Source organism: Salarias fasciatus, chromosome 8 (assembly GCF_902148845.1).
Source record: "Salarias fasciatus chromosome 8, fSalaFa1.1, whole genome shotgun sequence".
Taxonomy (NCBI): Eukaryota; Metazoa; Chordata; class Actinopteri; order Blenniiformes; family Blenniidae; genus Salarias; species Salarias fasciatus.
The window spans coordinates 11,732,086-11,754,320 of NC_043752.1; the positions used below are offsets into that span (position 1 = coordinate 11,732,086).

The following is a 22,235-nucleotide window of genomic DNA, read 5'->3' on the forward strand; positions in this document are numbered from 1 at the left end:
CCACACGTTCAATGGAGTTTCAAGTGTCGCCTGTAAGTTGACTCACCTGTGTGTCTGAAAGTGTGGAAAGTGCGTCTGCTTGAACGTGGAATTAAGATGCCGACAGTTTAAAAAGCACAGAAACATGAGCGAGTGTCTCGCGGCACTTCAGGATTCACAATCCAGTGGAAGCTAACTTCAGCATAGAAACTTGCTTTATCATGATTTTTGTCTCAACTCAGGAACAGTCTCTGTACAAGATGTAAAAAAAAAAAAAAAAAAAAAGAAAGAAAAAAAAAAGAAATGGGATTGCTGTGTTATATACACATACGCACAAATCTTGCTTGTGTGTGACTGTGTGTGTGTGTGTGTGTGTCTGCGTGGGGAAATAAAAACTTGCAAACAGTCCACATTCACATGTCCAAATACATCCAGCAGCTCAAGTGATGATTGTTGTGTCCTGTGTCAATGACTAATAAAAAGATGCAGTGAAGATGAACGAAGGCGATCGGCGGGTCACGTTGTCTGATGTGCCTCTGTGTTGTTGTTGTCTCTCTCTTCAGGTTGTGTCATATCACGCGTGTGTATGTGGGCTTTTTCATTCTTACATGTTATACACTGTGTCCCTGTCCTCTCCAAGCCGTCTGAGTGTTGTGTTTGTGTTGTCGTGTGTGGCTTAGTTTTTTGCTTTTCCCTTCGAGTGTGTTTTATTCATATGGTTCCCCACCCCAAAGACCTCCACCTTGGCGGGAAAGAGCGCACGCTGCAATTCAAAAACTGTGGGCACATGCTGAAAATAGTCACCTGTTCGAGGACGCATGTGTCCCCTTTGTGCTGCAGTACGGTTATAGTCAAAGATGTGCACACTTATGTATATGAGCAACATTTAATGCAAAAATCAATTGGCCATCTCACAGATGTGACTGCCTGCAGTGCTGTACGTCATTTTTCCAAGGCCCAAGGTCACTGGGGTTGGTGGAGCCATCCGTGTCGGGGGATAGTACCTCTTGAAACATGGCACGCTGAAAACTAGCAAGCATTTAAAAAAAAAAAAAAAAAAAAAGGAAAACAAATCAGCAATATTGCAATGCTGACTCACAAAATATGCTACTGGCGTGTAATGGATCTGGAATACTATTCCCTAGACCGTGTGACTGTGCTTTCAGTGCCTGGTGTAGTCCAAAGTTCAGGCCCTTCTTTTGTATCTATACTGTGGAGACCTGGATAGAAATCAGAGTGAATAAGACGAGCTGCACTCGGTGACTGAAACACTTACTGAGCAGGCAGACCAGCAAATGCTCTGACAGATTTGACTGAAAAGTGGCTTCGTGCTGTCGAAGGTAAGCGAGCCTTGAGCTGTCCAAGCCTTTCACGTAGAAGTTGCTGACATTGCTGTAGTTTTAAATGGTTATAATGTGTAAACGGCAATTTAAGTGCTACAAAAATCCCTCTTTAAAGCAAATCAGGAGTGCTTTAGTCAGTAAGATTCCACTTAGGCGGAGTTATTAGAAGTTTGTGCTCTGGTATTCGGCATCGGGCCATGCCTCTTTAGTGGTCCTTGATGTTATAGTTACTTTGCATTATTATGTGCACTATAGAAACTAATTGAACTTGGTGCTTACAGTAAATACCAGAGGACATTGATCTCTGCCTTGCTGCCTCTGAAACATGATCCCTAAGCGTTTGATAACAAGGTCGTGTGGATCAGGCTTTGTGATGGACGAATGGCCCGTCAGCCTCCGGAACGCAGCCTGTGAAAATAATAGCATGCACATATTTCTATACTTACAGACAAAAGTATCAACTGTCTAGGACATCAGTGATAAAACAAAAAAGAATTATAATATTTGCTCCCATTTGTGTTTTAAAGAGGGATTCTCCTGCTGTCTAGAATCATTCTTGTGTGCGCCATTTGTGATTTCTTTTCTTGGTATATATACATGTTTATATGCATAAAATGTTGTTTTTTTTTCCCCCAACTCGTTGTCTTTGCTTTTCTGTTCTTTCTTTTTGATCGTTGGCCATTTAACTTCCTTATGCACCCGGTGCTACATGCATGGCTCACAAAGGTCAAGCGGTCAATCACCTCCTTTGATTGCTCACTCCAAATCACTCCTCCAGACCTCCTTCAAGGACCCCCGTCACGCCGGGGTCTCTCTCTCTTTCTCCCTCTCTCCTCACTTTATATGTATGACTTGTGCTTTTTTTTTAATCTCCCGTGTTTCTAACATGGTGTGCACATGTGTCTTTGACTGTTTATTGTGGAGTATTTTGCAGCAGTTTTGTAGATTTTTCTTTTTGTGTGTGTGTTTGTGTCGTAGCGTGAATGCTTTATCCTTTGAATGTGCAGAGGATTAAGTTCTTATTTTGAATTATGTGTGCGTTTTGCTGTTGGTGGTTTGTTGTCAGTCCTTATTTTTGAGTTTCTTTGTGAACACTTGTGTTTTTGCGGCGGCGCTTCAGCTTTCTCTTGGTTCTTCCTGCGTTTTCCTTTGAGTTCAACCGTCACAATCTGTCCTCTTTGAGTTAGAAAGACTAAAAGTAATGACAAAATAGCAAAAGCGGTGCAACTCTCAGAGGTTAAGGACATTCTCAAGGATAGAAAAAAGGCAAATTCAGATAAATCCATTCACAAATTTTTATAAGGATGCTGATAAGGAGAAACTATTAGTTCAAATATCTCTAAAGCCTCACAGGATCTGTGAGGCTACTGACCACAGTAGGATATTCGGTGTGTCTTCCTGTTCCTGCCAACACGCCCTTTTTGTTGCAGCAGGCTAAAAGCAGGTTTAACTTTTAAAGTCGTCTTGTGTAAAGTAAGTTGTGTGAAGCGTCTCTTATGCGTGTTTTTTTTTTTTTTGTATACTCATGCGGTGACGTGAAACTTGTCCCACATCGTCATGCATGCTTTGTACTGTGTAATAACACCACTGTGTGTGTGTGTGTGTGTGTGTTTGTGAGAGTGTGTGTGTGCGTGACTGTCTTACTGTGTCGTCTCATCATATCACTGCAAATATGTCGAAACCAGATTTTTACCTTCAAGGAGAAATATAATACGCACAGTTAAGTATAACTGATTCATCTTTGGAGTCAAGCTTTTACCAATACCATGCTAACTGGAGGCTGCAGGATACGGTTGCACATCATCCAGTTTCCCCAAAAGACGTGCTAACTACTGCATGCACCCATTGTGGACTCAGTAATGGTTAAGGAGAGATCAATACATCTAATTATGTGTAACGGGAGATCACACCATCTTTAACAGGCGATTGATCCCATGTAAGAATGATACAGTATGTGGCTCCTCCAAGAATAGAACCTGAACAGTCAGCAAATCCTGCGTATCCATGACAAGCACATGGAAATAATACCGTGCTTATAAAATACGACCTGCAGGAGGTCAAGCAGCTGCGTTAGATACAGTTCACACATAAAAAAAAAACTTTTAGTTTATTATTTTAAGTTGATCTGCTTTTTTTAAAAAATTATTTAGTGGGTAAACAGTCTGGTCACAATATTTGCAGCTGTCTGTCCGTTCCTGTGTGTCTTCCCTCTACATGCGCCTCTCCCTCTGTGATTAACACTCATTCTCCATCCCATCCCCAGGCCGCCACTGCAGTGCAAGTGTAACTAAAGTCTGACTCTAGGTAGGTACGTACTCTCTCCGTAGCGCAAATTAAGTGTGACTTTGGGCAGGAATTATGTCATCACTGAATACAGTGACAGGCAGACTCGCCGCGTCCCCCGACTGGGACTCCCAGAGCGCTAAACGTTGCGGTGAATTCAGTAGATAAGCGCGGAGAGGAGAGCAGACTGTGACGGACTGCAGTGGCTGAGACATGGTTTCCTCTCCCAGCATTCCTATTGTCATCTCTCAGAACCTCATGTCCCGAATTCCAGAGAAATCAAACTCAGGCAAGGAAAGGCTTTCACCGGAAATCACCAGGACCGTGTAACTCATCGTTCTCCATCAATTTCACCTTTCATCCAAAAACAGATAAAATCCTTTTTGTTTTTGATATCTTTCGAAGTTTCGTATATTTATATTGGCAAGTGTAACAATGAACAAGGAGATTTTAAATACAAAAAGTTCAAAATTTAAAACAAAACCTTTAAATTTAGTGGTTCATTTCTAGAGGGTGGAAGTTGCAATGACTTTCTGGGTGAAAATGAGCAGCTGAAGGCAGACTTTACTCAGTTTGGTTCACTAGAGCTTTATGTATTATCCCAACAACTGATTTTCATTTGTGTATTTTCAGACTGTGCAGTTTGTTTGTTTATTGCTTATCTCACAGATCAGATCCAAAGAAGGATTTTACCAAAAAAAAATAACAAAATCAACTTTATTTTCTCTAAATAAGCTTTTAAATAACTTCTTTTCACTTCTGAAAATTACAACAAAGCTATCAAATAACTAAACCATTTACACGTTATTCAGCGAATACAGGCCTTTGGGATAATACCACCTCACTTCATTAAATGTGTTCAGGGGTCTGCAACCTGCTGCGCTTCAGCATTTCTGTGACTTTCTGCCGATTTCACAACACGGCATCTAAAAAACAAATATTCTTATTGTGTTTTAATATATATTGGATAACATTATGCAAATACGACTGTCAAGTAAAACTGATAAAGCAGGAATGATGAAGCTGGGTTAGACTGAGCTGCGAAAGCTGATTGGTTAATGAGGAACAGCTGAGTGATTGTTGCCTTTAAGGAGGACGCACACCCTCAGTGCAGGTTTGACAGTGCTCCAATTGTTGAGGGCAGAGAGGCAGCCAGATTTTGTATATTTCATTTATTCTATAAGAATAAATGCTTGGTAGCCTTCAGGCTTAAAGATTTTAAAAAATGTAAAGATAAATCTTTATTTTTGCTCTTTTTTTTTTTTTCGGGAATCGGAGCATTTCTTTCACTGTAATAGATAAGAAATAATCTGAGTCTGTAAATCTGATTTAAACTGCATTTTAGATATTATCACCAAAAGCCCACCAGTTTTTGATGCGGACACTGCTTCATGGCCTCCCAATAAAATCTTTATTAGCTGTGTCATCTCCGGGTTGAGGGTTTAATGTGTTGAGTCACATTTCTTCGGCGGGACGACAAAAAAACGGCTCTTTAGAAGGTAAAGGTTGCAGGCTCCTGTCCTAACTTTATAAATCAGCTTCTTGTACTTATCCTATTGATTTTTTTTAAACTGATTATTCATAGTTCAAGCAACACATTAAAACACTTTCTAAAATCATTTAATGTGCAAATTATTGAATGAAATTGGGTTTAAATGCATCTAATAGATTATTTTTCATCGAATTAAATCAAACTCAGAAGTTAAGATTTCAGTAATTAATGTGTGAATATCTGTAGTGGTCCTGATAAGTTAAAGGTTGTCATAAATGTTCAAATGAAGACGGCGTCATTGCTCAGTGTCAAAACCCCGTCTGGTGCATCCAGGTAATGTGAAACAGACACAAACATCCAATCAAAGGCTGTTTCACTTTATTAGCAGAAAAGTGAAATATTCAACAGGGCAATATGTGCTCTGTAGTGATGTTTTCAATATAAAAAAAAAATTCTGTATTAATATGTTTGAAAATGTGATGCATCTCAGCTGTCGTGATATTCTGTAATCGGACGGTTTGGAAAAACTACTTTTATTGACTTGAGACTGAAGCATGACCACAGATCCGCCCCTTCAGAAACCTCTTTATATTTTCTTGTGATATTTCCGATGTGACGTGAAGGCCCACGCGCCCCGAGAAAATGCGTCATCAATATTTTACCGAGTTGCCATCCGACTAATGTGCGTAAGCTAGTCAGAATAAAAAACAGGCCTTTTATTTATGGGTGAGTCAAACGATGCGTTATCTCCAGAGGTTGAGTGGACCTCTGCAATATTTATTTTCTTTTGTGCAGGAAGGCACACAGAGCGTCACGGTGTTTGTTTTCCCTTTCATTTTGGTGTCTCGCTGTGGCCTTGTGATGGTTGGAGTTTGACAATCGCCTGCTCTTATAGCCCAACGATGGCACGAAGAAGGAAAAAAAAAAAAAAAAAAGCGAGCTCGAAAAGGCATTCAAACCGTAAAACTCCACCCATTATATGTCAGTCCGCCATTGTTAGTGAACACGCGCTGCCTAACAATGGCGATTTCACCCCACCTGATGCGACAGCGCCGTCAGCACACCTTCACTGTGGCTGCTTCCTGCTGAGAGAACGCAACATCTGCATGCTGTGTCACACACCGAAGCGTACAGCGGGAAAGGACACGCAGGTCTTAGATGAATTGGTTATCGCACCGCAAGCAGTGCGAGAATCCGGCGTTATGTTTCAAAGTCACTTGCGCAGCTGGATTTTGTCTCGTTCTCAGCAGGTGTCATTTCCCACTGTAAACATATTACGAACTGACTTCATGACAGGATGTGATTACTGTGTGAAGGGGGGGTGTTTTTTTTTGTTTGTTTTTTTTTTGAAACGTGGCAGAGAGGACATTTGTCGTTTTGGCCATTTGAAGTTTACAGGAACCAAAAAATAGTGCCAGAGCTGTTAATGAAGCAGTCAGTCCTACAATGCGGCTCCTCCTTGAAAAACTTCCGGTGGTCAACTCACTGTAGCATTGACCTGTGACCTACTGCCTTCAATAGAGTTCCACTCAGTTATTTTGGCCTTAAAGTTGTCTAAAACACCTCAACATTGAACAAGACGTTCGTAGGATTTAAAATGTTGGGTGGTTTATGCAATAGGCCTTCTGCTGGTCTTAAATGTCTTTAATACCGATTAATATTTTGCTTTTGTGTTTTTTTCGGGAGGAACAAAATGACATGTCATAACTCGCACTTTCTTGTTCTGTCTTGTCCTGTCTGTCCTGTCTCTCTGTCTGTCCTCGTCTGTCCTTTAAATGTCTTTATAATTTGAAAACGCATTCCCTTTTATCTTTTAATGGATTCTCTTCGTGTCGATGTTTCTTTTCCTTTGGATTCCTCACCACATCATTCTTATGTTTCCATATAACGCAACAAAAAAAAAAAAAAAAAAAAAAACGTCTTATGCCAACTGTCAATCAAAACAATGATCTTCTCACAGCAACAGGCTATGAGAAATCTCGCAGCCTCAATAACATATCGGGAATGGCCGGGTCCTCACTGCGCCTCGCTCCCATCACTAGCCCCCCCTTTGAGACCTATGAGCCCCCGGGGCCGCTGCGCCGCTGCCGCTCCCCGATCCCCTCCATCTTGTAGCAGAGAGGAAGCTCACGATTGGACGACAAAGCGGTGGACGAGCTGCGGATTGATCAAAAGGGGGGAAGCCTCTGCCGCGCAAATATACAAAAGCAATAACAAAAAGAGAAGTTGAATGTATAAAGAAAGACCTCCTGTCTCGTGAATCCAAGGGTTTATGGTGCATGCGTCCGGTTAGCAGATGGGTGGAATATAGAATCTTAGCTTTAAGGATACACGTTTTGAGTGATTTGAATAAATTAAAAAGATTACTTGGGTTCAGGAAGGTTAAATAAAATATAATAAAATCCCACGCACAGTCAATACATTTTCAAACTTAAATGTGTAGATGAAAAAATGATCTTTATATATTTTTTTCTGTCTTTTCTGGACCAAATAAAAAGAAGAAACTCACAGCATCGTCCAGAGAAATAACTGTTGAAAGAATTAAAAACAAAAAAAAAAAAAAAACAACTTAATTTTCATTAGTTCATTGAGCTGAAGACAGCCTTTCACTTAGAGATTAGACTGTTGTTAAACAGTTTTCTACTTTATATCTTTTGTGGATATTAATGTACGTGCAGCGTGGATTTAATTTTAGTAGTCTTCTCAGAAAGAAGTAGACGTGATCTCTGTGAGTCTCAGTTTCTGTGTCTCCCATCATCGTGACGTCGTGAGATTTTGCTGCACAAAACTGCAAAGTCACAAAATAAAAAATAAACAGATAAAAAAATAGGATTAGGGTATAATGATGATTGTTTTCTGCTGAGATCTTGTAAATGTCTTGAGAGAGTATGAGGAACGATCTGCTCAGCCATTTTTTTGGAGCTGTTTGCACATTCCCAATCCAGATCACAACTTAATCATCGTTTCATGTTGTAATAATGATCATTACGTAATGCAATGCTTTTTTTTATTTCAGCAAAAGCCTCAAAAAACTTCAAAAAATAGATTTCTTTTCCTTTCCAGAACTTTAAGATCTAATTTCCCAGATTAACTGTTAAAAGGTCGGTTTCACTAATCGAGCTGGAAAAAGTAGGTGGAAGTGCAAGAGGGGACCAGAGGCTACTCTCACACTGTAGCTTTGATGCTCAATTCAGATTTTTGTTCGCAGAAATAAATCTGAGTCTAACAAGAGCCTACAAGGATTCAAAAGAAGATGGAAAAAAACAAACAAACAAACAAAATAGCACAACTTTCAACAGTGGCTGCTACATGTGTCCAGATCGGTGCAGCTTTTTCATAATGTAAACCTCCTCCTCCACAATGAGTTGAGGACCACACATGTATGCAGCAGAAATCTATTTACAGGACAGATTTGTTTCTTTCAGTATGAATTAAAGCCTGAGATGACTGGATGAATCAAGAGCTGAGCTCCTGCCAAACACTTAAACATTCAAAGTAATTTCATATATGGCTACTAAAGATCACAAGAAGCTGTATTCTTGATGATCAGCTGGAGAAGCTGGTTTTGTTCGTGGACTCTTTAGTAAAGGAGCACAATTTTTTTTTTTTTTTTTTGATTTTATGAACATAAATGACAACTGAATGGACATTTATAGAAGTCCTAATCAAGACTGTCATGTAAATTGAATATGTACTTTTGCGATTCTTAAAGAAAACAATTTAGAAAGCTACTAAAACTCTAACAACTTGAAACAAAGTACAAGAAATGTACAAAATCAATTACGGAACAATGCATATATTAATGAAATTAAGATGAAATTAAGATCAGTATGAGCACTTTACTAACAGTATTAAATTACTAACATTTAAAGCTTGCATGTTGGCATAAGATGCACACTATATTACAGAGAGGTTATTGTAGTAAACAAATGAAACTTCCCATCAAGTGCACCTGTTTTACTTCTTCATTTTTTTGATTTCTCAATACTTTTCCATTTTTTTAGTTTGTTTTAAATGTTTTTTCTAAAGATGCAATTTTTAAATGATGAGATCGACATGTTGGTTCATCTTTTTAAAAACTGTGTTCTGTTTTGGCATTTCCCAGTTAATTAAAATAAAGACCCTCTTTTAGGTAAGTTATGGTTTTTACTTCTGTACCTGAGGTTACTTTGTCATCCTTAGGTGTTAAAAAAATGTTATATTTAAAGTTGAGCAAAAAAAAAAAAAAAAAAAAATGCTTGAAAGAAATGTCCCATCTCATATGCAATAAACATGAAGTATTACTTTAATGCTGGAAAAGATGCTGTGCACATACATGTGTAAATATTTAGATATATTTTTTAAAAAATGCACAGACTCAGCTGGCAGTCTATTGTTGTCTTTGATTTGGTAGTTGCAGGTATAAATGTATGAAAAACCTATCTTGACACCAGTTTGTTAGACTTTGTGATATGTAGCTCTCTTTTGTTCCTCAGTTGTCGTGATGTGTATTTTGTCGTAGGAATGCATTTTCTGAAGATACCTGTCAAAATAATTAGTATGTTGTGAAACGTCCTTGAAGAGGAACTCTGTAAAAAGTCTTGCCACAGTTGCACATTAGATGACGTTGTTGAGTCACTTTGAGTTTCCAGATTTTAGTTGGATTTCATTTTTTGGATTGGTGGCTGCAGTCATCGGGACTGAGTGGAAATTTACAAGCTTCAGATGCGATCGGGGCTTGAAAGGAAATCCACAAACTGGAACTCTGACATCAGTGTGATTGCCTCAATATTTTTTTTCATGCCAAGAGCTTGTTATTTTCCAAGTTCTTCTGTAAGTGACTCAATACACCATCTTGTGGTGCAAACTGGTATTGCATGACTAAAGCTGCTGGTAGAACTTAGATATTTTTTTTTTATTTTGTAGGAAAGCCAGCAGAACATCACTAAAACTGTCATGATAGTTGTTTTGTCTCATTTGGCAGATTTTTTTTTTTTTTTAAGTTATGCCAATTTCTATTGACTCAATGTTATTTTGAAATCTTCAATTTTCAAAAACATTGTCGGATTCAAATCAAGAAAGAGAAGTGTTCCATAGTTGTTTATAGTCAGGTCCTGATAGTCCTTGTGTCACAATCTCTGGTCCTGATTGTCCTTTTATGTGAAAAATCTTTGTGCTTCCAGACTCCTTCAGAGGACTTCGATATGCAGTATTAAGATGAAAGTTGTGTCGTCACTTGAACGTTAACTCCAATCTGTTGTTGACTGGAGTGTCTGGTTGAGGATAGATTCTGCTACACAGTCACTGCGAGAAGTAATGCTTGCCTGACTTAATCGATTACAGATTTTCAACATTTCTCGGACATATGCTCAAACCAAAGTCGCCTGTAGTTGTCCTCATATTCAGTGTTGCTGCATTACAAAACATATAAGTAATTCTCAATGTTGTCTGAAAATATTTGATACAGCTTTCTGTTTTGAGTTTCTCTGAATTCCGTCACTGTCGTTGCCTCTCAATGTAAAGTGTGAAACTGAAATTTTACAGTTTTAAAAAGGGGAAATCTGCATTGAGAGCTGCGCATCAGGGGTGTCAAACCGAAAAATAAGAGATGGCACAATCCAGCCTGTGGGACAGCTTTGCAAATTGGGAAAACATATTAGGACGACAAAACTAATATCTCAAGCCAAGCAACTACTTTGGTTGTATTGTGCCAGTAGCAGAAAAGCTCATAACAGTGGCAACCTGTCTGAGGCGGCACTGGTCTCATTAGCTTCCGTTTGCTCATTTTTAGTATTGAAGGTAGATGGAGGATATAAAATAACTAGTTAAGTTCTTCTGAAATAGCAAAAGTGTCTGACTACTAGTGGAACAATCAGAGCTGGGCCGGGGGCGGGACAAATGCCCGGGTCATGTGTCCGCAACAGCCGGGTTCACAAGCTTCAGCACCACGGACAGCGACTGTTATTCTGAAGTCCATCAAATGGACATGAAGTATCAGAAAACAAACAAAACCATGAGGCTACATGTTCACCAATACTAAAACCACACAAATCCAAAGCATTTCAGCACCATGGACAGCGACTGCATCATTTTGAAACCCACTTCAAGTATTTCAACTTAGAGCCCGTATCAGTAGCTATAAAGTTTAGTGAAACTGGCACAGTGGCTGACATGTTCATAAACACAATTTCAATATGAAGTACTGTCGGCCTGCTCACCACTGTGGACATATGACGAGCCTTGAATTCCGCGAACTCGTCCACGATGCTCTGTATGTCCATTTTCTTTACTCTTTACTCTTTCTCAAATCATGGGAGGGTCTGCCGCCTTCTCCAGATCCCTTGAGCCATGGTAGCGGATTACGTCGGGCCGGGGGCCCCCCTGGAATTATCTGTTGTTTTTTTTTCCTTTTCTGCCCCAGTTGAAGTGAAACGGTGCGGTATGTGGCCCCTGAACTAAATGAGTTTGACACCTCTGCTGTGGAGAATCTTTGTGACAGATAGAATGAGTGAAGTACACAGTGACTCATATCTGCTGCCCTGGGTCGATTCCTCTGAAGGAATCTTCGTCCACGTGAGCGAGCTTGACTTTTGCCAGCATCACTTCTCTCAGTGTCCATGATCAATCCTTTCAAGTGCACACGCATAGCCTACTGCATAATCAAGAAAAAAAAAAAAGAAGAAAGAAAGAAAAAAATCCACAATGTGGATGTTAGAGTTTGATACTTTGAATTTTTTATTTGGAATGTATGTTTTCTTCAACAACAACAAAAAAAAGTACGTCCGAGCTTTAAATCTGCAGGGGAAAGCTTCATTTCGGTAATTCTGCAAGTGACAGTGAGTGAGATGAGTAACACCGTCTCACCCGTTTCCTTTAAGTTTAACGTCATCTTTAGAGATGTACCGTATTTTGTTCGTGTTTTCAAAGTTGATCTGATGAATGTCATCGTTGTGAGGTATCTGTTGAATTCCTGAAATGATTTCATATCACATGTAGTTGTGACCAATGCAAACCACCGAGCACACACCGAAACAAACATTGTTTAAGTAAACAAAACAGGCATTTGTTGTAAAGTGCCTCTGTGAGGCCCACCTAGGCTCTGATGTCAATTTAGGATGCAAACTAGCTAGATTTACCTAGCTAAACCTTTGAAGCAATGCTTAATAGGCCATTGATTGATATTGAACATGTATATATCTGTATCTACACATGTGAATACATTAAAGTCATATGAAATTACTGTATGAGTAATATGACTCTGGATGGACAAGTTTATAACCACTGGACCGACGACGGTGTTTAGTTGTGCCCTGATGATTGTGAAGAACCCAGTTTACAGTAGCAGTGGAGGACATGACATGATCAGCTGATTTTTAATGATCATTTTACGTACCGGTTTGAAAGTCGAGACTTTTTTTAATCATTACAATTCATTCATTTGACATGACAACTCAAAGGAGTGTTTTCTTGTCCTGCGTTGATGGTTTGGACAAGAACTAGTCACAATAAATACATTGATTGAAGATTTGACTGAAAAAATCAAACTTGTACTGCGAGTGTGTATATTGTGTAATGAGTAATCTGAAAGAGAAATCCTCTTTAATAGGTGCTGTGGGGCTCTATTAGCCTCCTCAAAACTTTAAATGACTTTGATGATATTGTAAATTTACCCTGATATGGATACAGTATACTGTACACAGATGCATTTAGATATTGTTGGTGCGTTTAGTTTGCTTTTACTTCTGCCTTGGTCAGAGAGGTCTTACAGTGAAGCAGTCCTGACTTTAAGTAGGATTGTATCGATTGCTAAACTTTTCAATCTGTGTGAACAGAAAAAGTGGGGAATATTCAGGGTATGATTTATGATAAAAACCAGAGGATTTTCTCATTAAAAAACATGCTAAAAATAGAACAAATGGACTTAACAACTGATAACTATTCTATCTTAAAACACATTTTTGAACCCAGTGTATTGTTTTGTAGAGGCATTACAGTTGCAAAGTTTGTGGTAAATTAGTTACTGTTTAACATGAAGCAAAGTAAGTGAAAAGTAAAACTGTTTTTTTTTTTTTTTTTGGTGTTCTTTGTTCGGTCTGCTGGGGAAGAAGACGAGGGAAGAATGTTGGTCCACCCCCATGTTACACTGACACATTTCAACCGTTTAGGTTTTGATTAACAGGCTCTTACTAAATAAATAGGAATATGTGGGTGCAGCTTAGATACGTGACCGGCTTTGCTCGCTGCTGACCCATTACTCAACATTTATTGCACAGTTGACCTTTGCAAGTCGTGAACTGTGTCTTGTTGATGGCTTTAACGCTGGAGGAAACGGCATCGAGAAGAAAGACGTGAGAAGAAGAGCAGAAGGAAGAGTTAATCCGGCTGCTGTAATGGATATTTACGTTGGAGGTTGTTTGCTGGAGGGGGTCCCAAAAGAGGTTTTTAATCCTCCAGCGAACAATTTGTGAGGCAGTCACGCGTGATACAATAATTATGGAGAATTGCTGTTCTTCACAAACATTTTTTTTTTTTTTTTTACTTTGTGTATGTATGATGTGTAAACATGAGGTTAGTCTTGTTGAAACTGTGCGACAAATGGGGAGAAAACGTCAGCGGGAAAGCATCGAGTGTGTTTGTGTGTGTCCATCTGTCAGAAATGTGTTTTGTACATCATATTAAAGTGTTTGTGCACATACACACACAGACACACACACACACACATACACATTAGTCTGCTCTGTACATCATTTTCTTGGGGGAACAGGGTGGGTGTGTGGTGCTGGTCAGGTGGCTGGCAGCTAGTTTGATTCAGTCTGATGTTTTAATGTAAAAATATTAATAACGATGTTCAAAAAAGTTCTAAAATGTGAAAATATTCAGATTTCTGAGTATGGATCTAAATGAGGTCGACTGTTACTTGATTTATTATCTCAGTTCATTGTGTTCTGACACAGTAAACCTGCAGGTTACAGGTAAAGATAACTCCAGATTGTTTTCATATTGAGTACCATTATGCTGTGCATTTCAACAATTCCAAAATTAAGAGAAAGAAAAGTAATCAGAATATAACTGATATTGATTTTTCTCTTGTTTAACTCAATCACTCTGGTGCAAGTTGTGTGAAGTTTAAATGCCACATTGTCTTGACTGTCTGTGAGCGTAATATTAATGGTTTTCTGTTCTTGTCTTCACAGTGTTAAGTTTCTAGCATTCGCCTTCTCTCTAATGAAGAGTCTGTAACCGGTAAACACAAATTTGCGGCCGGAGCCACGTAAGCAGCAGGTGTGACACGGATGGACAGTTTAAAGGAGATCTTTCGGGGTGACACGAGAGACCAGAGGTTAATCATGAATATATAGAAAAAAGAAAAATCACATGGTCTGCTCCTCACATTGTTACCAAAGCAGCCTCTCGGAACTCCGACCACACTTTTACAAACCTGTCTGACCAACCTTTTTTTTTTTGTTGTTGTTGTTGTTGGTTTTTTTTTTTTTTCTCCCTTCTTTTGGTTTTTGCGGCAAACGGACTGAACATTGCACTGACACACTTTGGGAGAGCGAAGGACTCCTGAATACACATTCCAGATGACGTCTCTCTGACAACATTGTACTCGCCATCTTGTATGATGACCAACTCAGTGCTGCCTGCAGCGCTGAACAACTGAGCAACTTCAAGAGTTTCAGAGAGAGAGAGAAAAAAAAAAAAAAGCGAAAGGAAACGAAAACACCTGTCTTCAACTGGACTGAATGAACAATGTAGCATCTCTGCTAACATATTGTAGCATTTGTTGGCTGGGAAATAACTTGACTCAATCCATCAATGGTTTAAAAAGAGAGAGGAATTTATGCATTCAAAGGATCTTCTAGATGTCATTTTCCTCTTGGGTTCCTTTCCAGTGAAGAAAATAAACAATATAGTGAGAGTACATGAGAGACAAAAGATGTGGTCTTACTCCTTAAAGCACTTGACGTACTGAAAAAAAAATAAAATAAAAAGATGCACAAATGAATACACTCATACTATAATCCTTCGTCAATTTTAGCACTTATATAGTATGTTTGCCACTGAACTTATGTCTTCCATTCACTTCTATCAGACTGAAACACTGCCCTGCTCATGAGTACTGAGATAATCAAAACACAGCACGAACAAACTAAAGCACATGTAGCATCAGCTCGAACACGTCATGTGCGGGAGTCGCTGCGCACCGAAGCTTCATCTGAAAACATCCTCTGCCACACAAGTGTGGGGAGACGGAGACCTATCTTTATCTCTCATGTACTGATTTGGGCTCGCCCCCCAAAAAAATCCATGTTGGATACCAAAGGTCCTGTAGCATGCACTTGCTGAATGACCTTCTGTAGTGTATTGTATATTAGGAGAAGTGACCCGCTTCGGGGGAGGCTTGTGCTCGCCCTCACACTGCCCTTTGTCTCTGGTTAATACAATGTAATTCCTCCTTAAGACCTTAGTCCTTTAACTGCCACAAGTCCTGCCCCCCCCCGATATGCACATTCAGATGTTACGGAGAGTTTCCCCCCCTCGTTTGGCTGACCCGGTCGTGAGGAGCAGAGAGACTGAGCCGACAAGGCGGAGCTGCTCCCAGAGCCTCGTCGGTCGGAGGACGCCGGAATGCCTACATCGCGACAAAACCACAGCCGATCACCGCAAGGACTGTTTTTAGGATGCACACAACTGCACACTCGCTGGAGATTCTGTCTTACGTTCAAAGGGACCAATCAGAGAGAACCCTCCCCCTCAAGACGCAGGCCAACACTGCCAGTTACGGCACAAGACTACCCAGATGAATACTGCCCCATGTCGTTTTTTTTTTTTTTGTCCTTCTTGCTGCCAACGACTGCTTCACTTGGCAGGTCAGTGTCGAGATAAAGATGGCCCGCTAGCGGCGCCCTTTAGGCAAAAAGGGTCAACGAGAAGAAGAGGACCAAGAGTAGAGCAAGCGTGGAAGTGTACAGAGAGAACAAATCTATATTTTGATAAACAAATCTTCAACTCTCCATGACTTTGGAGGAGGTTTCTGAGCAGAAAAGGTCTAGGACGGCAGCGAAAAGTATTTGAAAAAAAAAAAAAAAAAAAAAGTCAAATGCAAACATGAAAAGAATATTTGGCATCATGAAATGAAGTCAAAGTCTCGGGAAAAGATGGAAAATGAATATTCTGTCATGAACGGATGAGAAGTTGTGTACGCCACAAGCACTGGGAAATTATTTTCTGAAAGACGATGAGCAATGACAGACTTTTGCCTATAAAGACACGGGGACGACAAAGGATGGACGCTGAGATAAACAAATGGGAAAAAAAAAAAAAGAAGAGATAATGCATTTTTTGTAACTTTGTTTACCAGCATGACTACTTTGCATGACTGTCTTTTCTGCAAGCCCTTAGTTGAAGACAAGGGTGCTAGAGATACAAAAAAGTATATATAAAATGAATTAAAAAAATGTTATATGCAATTAATGTTTTAAAAAAAAAAAGATTATAATGAAAGAGAAGAGCTATATTTTGTTTTGAAAAGTAAAAAAAAAAAATGTGAATATTGAAACATGTATGTTTGCAAAGTACACCCTGAACTATGTTTTGTTTGATGAAATCTCTCTGCTACTACTGCCCTACATGTTTCATTCCAGTGTTTTTGACCTCCGCCATAGCTTTATTTTACGATCATGTTTTCTTACTCTCCACTCGACACTTTGCCTATAGCACCTGCGCAAAGGATGTTTGTCGTTTTTGTCACCCGAGTCCACGTTTTTTCCCCTCCTTGAATCATTTTGCACAACTTCCGTAGCAGCAGCAGCAGCAGCAGCAGCAATCCGAAGAAACAACAGGCTCTCCCATAACACGACTTTGACAGCTTGGTTAGCGCTCATAGTTTGCTTTTTTTTCTTTGGCAATAATACAAGAGTCGTCACATGATTGTAGCAGGTCGAACGGGGAACCTCGAGTCCTTCGAGCTTCTCCGCAGCCTCGGTGTTTAAAGCGATCCTTGAAGGCCTTGGCTGTCCCATGGGTGTTGGGATTTCGCTGGGACGGGCGGCCCTGTTCCACTCATCCCTTGTAGAAAAACAGGAGTACAAGCACGGGTTATCCGGTCGAGACCAATAAGACTTTTGAGAGATATCGTATCGGTCGAACAGTCAAGAGAGATTTCAGGGTTTGCATGGAACCTACTGCCATTCCAAAGTCTGTGTGTGGTTTTAAGGACTCAGGTGTGTCGATGGTGTGCGTGGACGTAGGTGTTTTTGCTATTTCCTTTCTAACATAATAAATTCTAGTATATAGACAACGATAATGTGAACACCTCACAGTGATGTGTAAAAAAACGCATGCGTTATGACTTGATAATCTCTCTCGAGGGGGGTGGGGGGGTGGGGGTGGGGGGGGAGCAGTCTTGACACGTCCCCTGAGCCTCCCGTCATTGTTTGTCATGAATCCAGTCCAGATTACTAGAAAACACTGTGCCGTGTTGTAGAGCAGAACCGTCTTCCTCCGAGAGGCAACTGAAAACTACTCACACTCGCGGTGTCAGCATGAGTGTGTAGAGGTAGCTCGTCTTCTTTTTCTTTCTTTTTTTTGTTTTTTTTTTTGTTTTAGATGGTCAGGTCTTTAGCATCCGTCATTTACTGTGGAGTTACCGTCATCCAGCTGGCTCAGTCGGCAGCTCGTCACAGCGCGCACACAAACACACACACAGACACGCACAAATAAACGTCGTGTGAGCACCAATCAAAGAGACCCAGAGCTTCCAAAATGATGTCAGAAAGGGAGAGAAGAGAGGAAGAGAGATTCCAGAGACAGATATCGATCTAATAATAAGAAATCGAGAGGATCTGAGTGTTGGATCGCGGTTCGAGCGCCTCGCCCGTGGCTTGGTATCCCCAGTGAGTTTCAGGCCCTGCTGGTCCAGGGCGCAGCTCAGGCAGCTGAATGGTCCTCTGTCCATTCCTTGTACATTGCAGTTGGAGGCTCACCGGAGTATGAGACTCAGGCGGTGTGACGTAGACCGCAGAGACAACTCAAAACAATTCTGCCAAGTCTACGCAGGTTTTACAGGGTCTAGAACTTTTTGTCTATTTGCAAAAACGGTCCATGAGGTTTTGTTTTTAGTCCTGTATCTTTTTAAGGCAAAGCTATTTCAGTTCCTATTTGGAAAGCTACTACGGCTTTGATGGTCACGGAGACGTTTATGAATATTTCAGAGGTATCCGTCCAGTGATGGTGCGCACACTTGCAAAAATATTGTGCTTCACCCAGCTCTTTGTGTTTTTCCTTTCTCCTCGTTGTTTTTCCACTGTTTGGTTTTCCATTCCTTCATTCTCCACGTTGTGACTGCTCTGTCAATGCCAGGCTGAAAAAAAGAGAAAAAAAAAAAGATGTCTTCTTTCCTTTTCCGATGCATAATACTGCCATTTGATTTCGACACGTTGAAGAGAATGAGCTACAATGTTGAGAGTGCTAAGTCTGTTTTATTTTCCAGAGTTTGCAATCTGTTATTAAAAAATGTTATAGATTCCATGTTCAAGAAGAAAACACTCAACCAAATGGACATAAATGCTTTACATGATCCTCTCAGCCACCGGGTGTAGGGATAATCGGAGGAGGCGATTGGACGGGGATTGATCCTGGGACGACACATCCTCAATGGCATCCTGTTGTTTTTTTGTTTCCCTCTATGCGCTTGTTTGTATATTTTGTTTTATCTTATGAATCGAGGACTCTGTATGCAATCCGCACCACGAATGCCGCTGATTGACACTTACTGTACGCTCCCTGAGACGCAGACGCTCTGTCATCAGTCCAGATGATTTCAACCACGTGTGTAGAGACTTTACGGCTTTCCATAAAGTCACTTAGCAATCACTCCAATCTAAAAGAGAACTAACAAAAAAAAAAAAAAAAAAAGATTTTATTTTACAAATTGATGAAGCTGGAAGAGATGCTATCATACTGAATAGATTTTTCTAATATATTTAATGTCTTATTTTAATTAGAATCAATGTGATCAGCAACACAGAAGTCATACACACACATCTGATTCATCACTTCCTAGCTTAACAATAGCATCAACGTTAGCATTCCAAAGATGAAAGATTCATTTCACACACGATCACGCTGTATAAAACAGACTTAAGTACTGGTCCATTGTACTGCAGTCTTAGTAGGAGAGTGAATGGGGAGAAGAGGTGGTCACCGGAGTATCTGGTTGTGACTTATGCCGGATTTTATTTTTTTGAAATGTTGGGACACAAAGAACAACTCATCAAGAACTGTATAAAGTATATTTCAATGGAATGTTCATGATCTATCTTTTTATATTTTGAAGAAAAAATAGAAACATATCAATAAAGTGTCATAATTGAACATATTTCTACTATTGAGACTTAAAAATGTATGAATGTCAATGCGATCTAATGTGAACCGATCTCCATAGCAGCTTGAATGAAATAACTGATTAACAGTCATGAGATGCTTTTTCAGAGACATTACAAATTGCTTAAAATCACTGAAGTCAACTTAAAATAAATGAAAAAGTAACGTCGGTGGTGTGCGGGTTTGTTTGAGAGTTTGTGATCTAAAAAAAAACAAGTGTGTGGTGACTGAAGGTGATGGATACGATGGCGCCCTGCACTGACTGTCACAGTTAACACAATTCATCAGCCTGTCAGGAGCCGGATACCGCCGTGCGCCGACTGATTTAATCTGACTGGAAGTGAGGGAACACAGAAAATCTGACGTCTTCCGGCAAACTGAAAGATGACACGTCGAATCTGAAAGTTAAAGGACGTGCTTGATTGTGACGCCTGGAACTCCTGCGAAGTTTCCAAAATAAAGAAGTCGTCACATTATGGTAGTTTATAACATTGGGGTCGATTATACAGTATGAAAACAATTTTTTTAATTCATTTTATTTCAAACTAAACTCACTTTGTCAAATTAAACTTTATAATAATAATCGGAGTAAAAACTTGTTGAAAGAAATGATGTTACAAAGTCATAAATTTGAATAATGTTGACTCAACACAAATGGTTTTTTAATTTGATTTAAATGACACCAAACCTAAATTAAGTCAATAACATTTGCCTAAATTGTCTGAACTGAAACTACATTATTTCAACTGATGTTAGAAAGTGACTAAAGGCTCATTTTGAATAACGCCGACGGCATTGGAATAAATAAATCACTGTGCCCTGATACTTAATGTCAAAACGAAATGCAAGTGCTGTTTTACTTGATATCAAATAACCAACTGTAACGTCTGATGATGGAGAATCGTTCTCATCTTATCTTCCATCTATCCACCGTCTGTAATGCTTTTTCCAACTTAGGGCTGAAGAGCCGGCTGGCTGGGAGAAGGCCGAGTAGTCCAGTCTATCAGAGAGAGAGAGAGAGAGAGAGAGAGACACACACACACACACACACACACACACACACACTCACACAATTTATAGTCAACCAATTAACCACAAACAAATGTAGTTTGCACTGGATGTGGTTTAGTCGGTGTCTGAGTACTTTAAGCCGGAGTACTTGGAGAGAAGCCGCACGCGCGCATGACAATTTTATTGATTCCAAGCTAATGTTTTTAAACTGTATAAAGAAAGTGGATCTTTTAGAGATGATTCACACACCTGCGACTCACACCAGGAATGTTTTCTCTGTGAATTAACTGTGCTAACCACTACGCCACCATGCAATTTGCTGATATAACTTTTTATTCTCCGAAAATTGTTATTTTATAATTGTTCATAGGAAATTGTCTCAAACTAAAACTCTACATTCTTTTGACATAATATCTCAAATGTGAAACTCTATAATTTTCAACTTATATTATCAAGTTAAGTTATTTAAGTTCACAGATTTGGAAAATAACAGCCTTAATTGTTATTTAAAAGAAACATCCACTATCAGACACTTTTCACTGATATGATGAAACGTAATAAGAGTAGAGTAGATTAAATGCATTTTATTCACTATATCCTTTCAAAATGCTCACGATGGAGGCAGAGAAAGACAGAGCAAGGAACACATGCCAGGAAACAGCAGTGTGGTCTGGTGAGTCATGTCTTTTCTGCTCCTGGTTACCCACTGTTTGTCTCAAACTGTGTTGTAGAGATTGTGGTGGTGTAGAAATGGTGTAGAAATTGTAATGGTGCGTGCAGCCATCTCACGGGAGTCGCACGGCGCTGCTCTGCAGAGCAGCAGGAAGGCTGCAGGGTTCAGCAGAAGCAGGCGCAGGTTGACTTGACAACATGGATTCATTTTGTGGATTTTCACATGAAGTTTTTACAGCTAATAGAAGAATAAAATATTGAATTCCTCACTGCAGTGGATTTGATCCTGGCTATTTCTCCATTGCTGAATGAGTTTTGTCCACACTCTTGAAAGCATATTTGCGCAGAGGGTCGTCAGTAAACAGACTGATGACATGAGAACAGATGGGAATGAAATGTATCAGCCCAGCGAGCTGTGTGTTTTCTCTGTGACTGAAGGCAGCAGTGAGGAAATGTCGGCACAGGCCTCTTTCAGTTTTTTTTTTTTTTTTTTTTTTTCTGCTTTGTGCAAAATCATCACCTCCCTCTGGTGGCGACAAGCGGTACTGCTTCCTTCAAATAGGCAGTACACTTGAACGTGAATAAGCACTATGCAGTGAAATTAAAACTTCAAACACTTTAGCAGATAATTTAGGGTAATTTTACGTTGCTCATTTATTTATTACTGTAATTTTTCACTTTCAGTTTGTTCTCAGTCGCTTGCAAAAACTCTTTTTAACCACATTTATTATAAGTATTTACCATCGATATATAACATTTCAAGTATATGAGTGACATTATGGTTAAACGAAGCAGGAATAAATATTATAAATGTACATGATTTAAAAATATTGCCCAATCCAGTGCATATAAACAAAAATAACTACAGATAAAGGGAAACGATGGTGTTAGGGTGCTGTAATGTCAGCTCTGTGTGTGTGTGTGTGTGTGTGTGTGTGTGTGTGTGTGTGTGTGTGTGCGCGCCACCTGTCCAGGGTGTCTCCTGCCTTCATCCATACTCATTTGACTCCAGCTGTACAGGAGACACTAAATCCCGTTACTGATAAAATTTCGTCTCTTTAGATTAAAGACAAAACACAAACAAACAA

At 39.7% G+C, this 22,235-nt stretch overlaps 1 protein-coding gene across 6 annotated transcripts in view; it reads left to right on the forward strand.

The window, feature by feature from the left end:
- LOC115393022 (potassium voltage-gated channel subfamily C member 1-like) overlaps positions 1-18,612 on the forward strand; it is a 47,660-nt gene extending 29,048 nt beyond the window's left edge. For 2 of the 6 annotated variants that reach the window (XM_030097769.1, XM_030097772.1), the window contains one exon: positions 14,271-18,612. Coding sequence is in view for 5 of the 6 variants with exons in the window: in XM_030097772.1 (XP_029953632.1) it covers positions 14,271-14,284 (14 nt within the window). In the remaining variant the exon portion in view is untranslated. Of the gene's footprint in view, positions 1-542; positions 2,515-3,585; positions 3,627-7,057; positions 9,333-14,270 lie in introns of those variants that run through there. The other 4 variants (XM_030097770.1, XM_030097771.1, XM_030097768.1 and 1 more) reach the window with 4 other exon arrangements.
- The last annotated feature ends 3,623 nt before the right edge of the window (positions 18,613-22,235 follow it).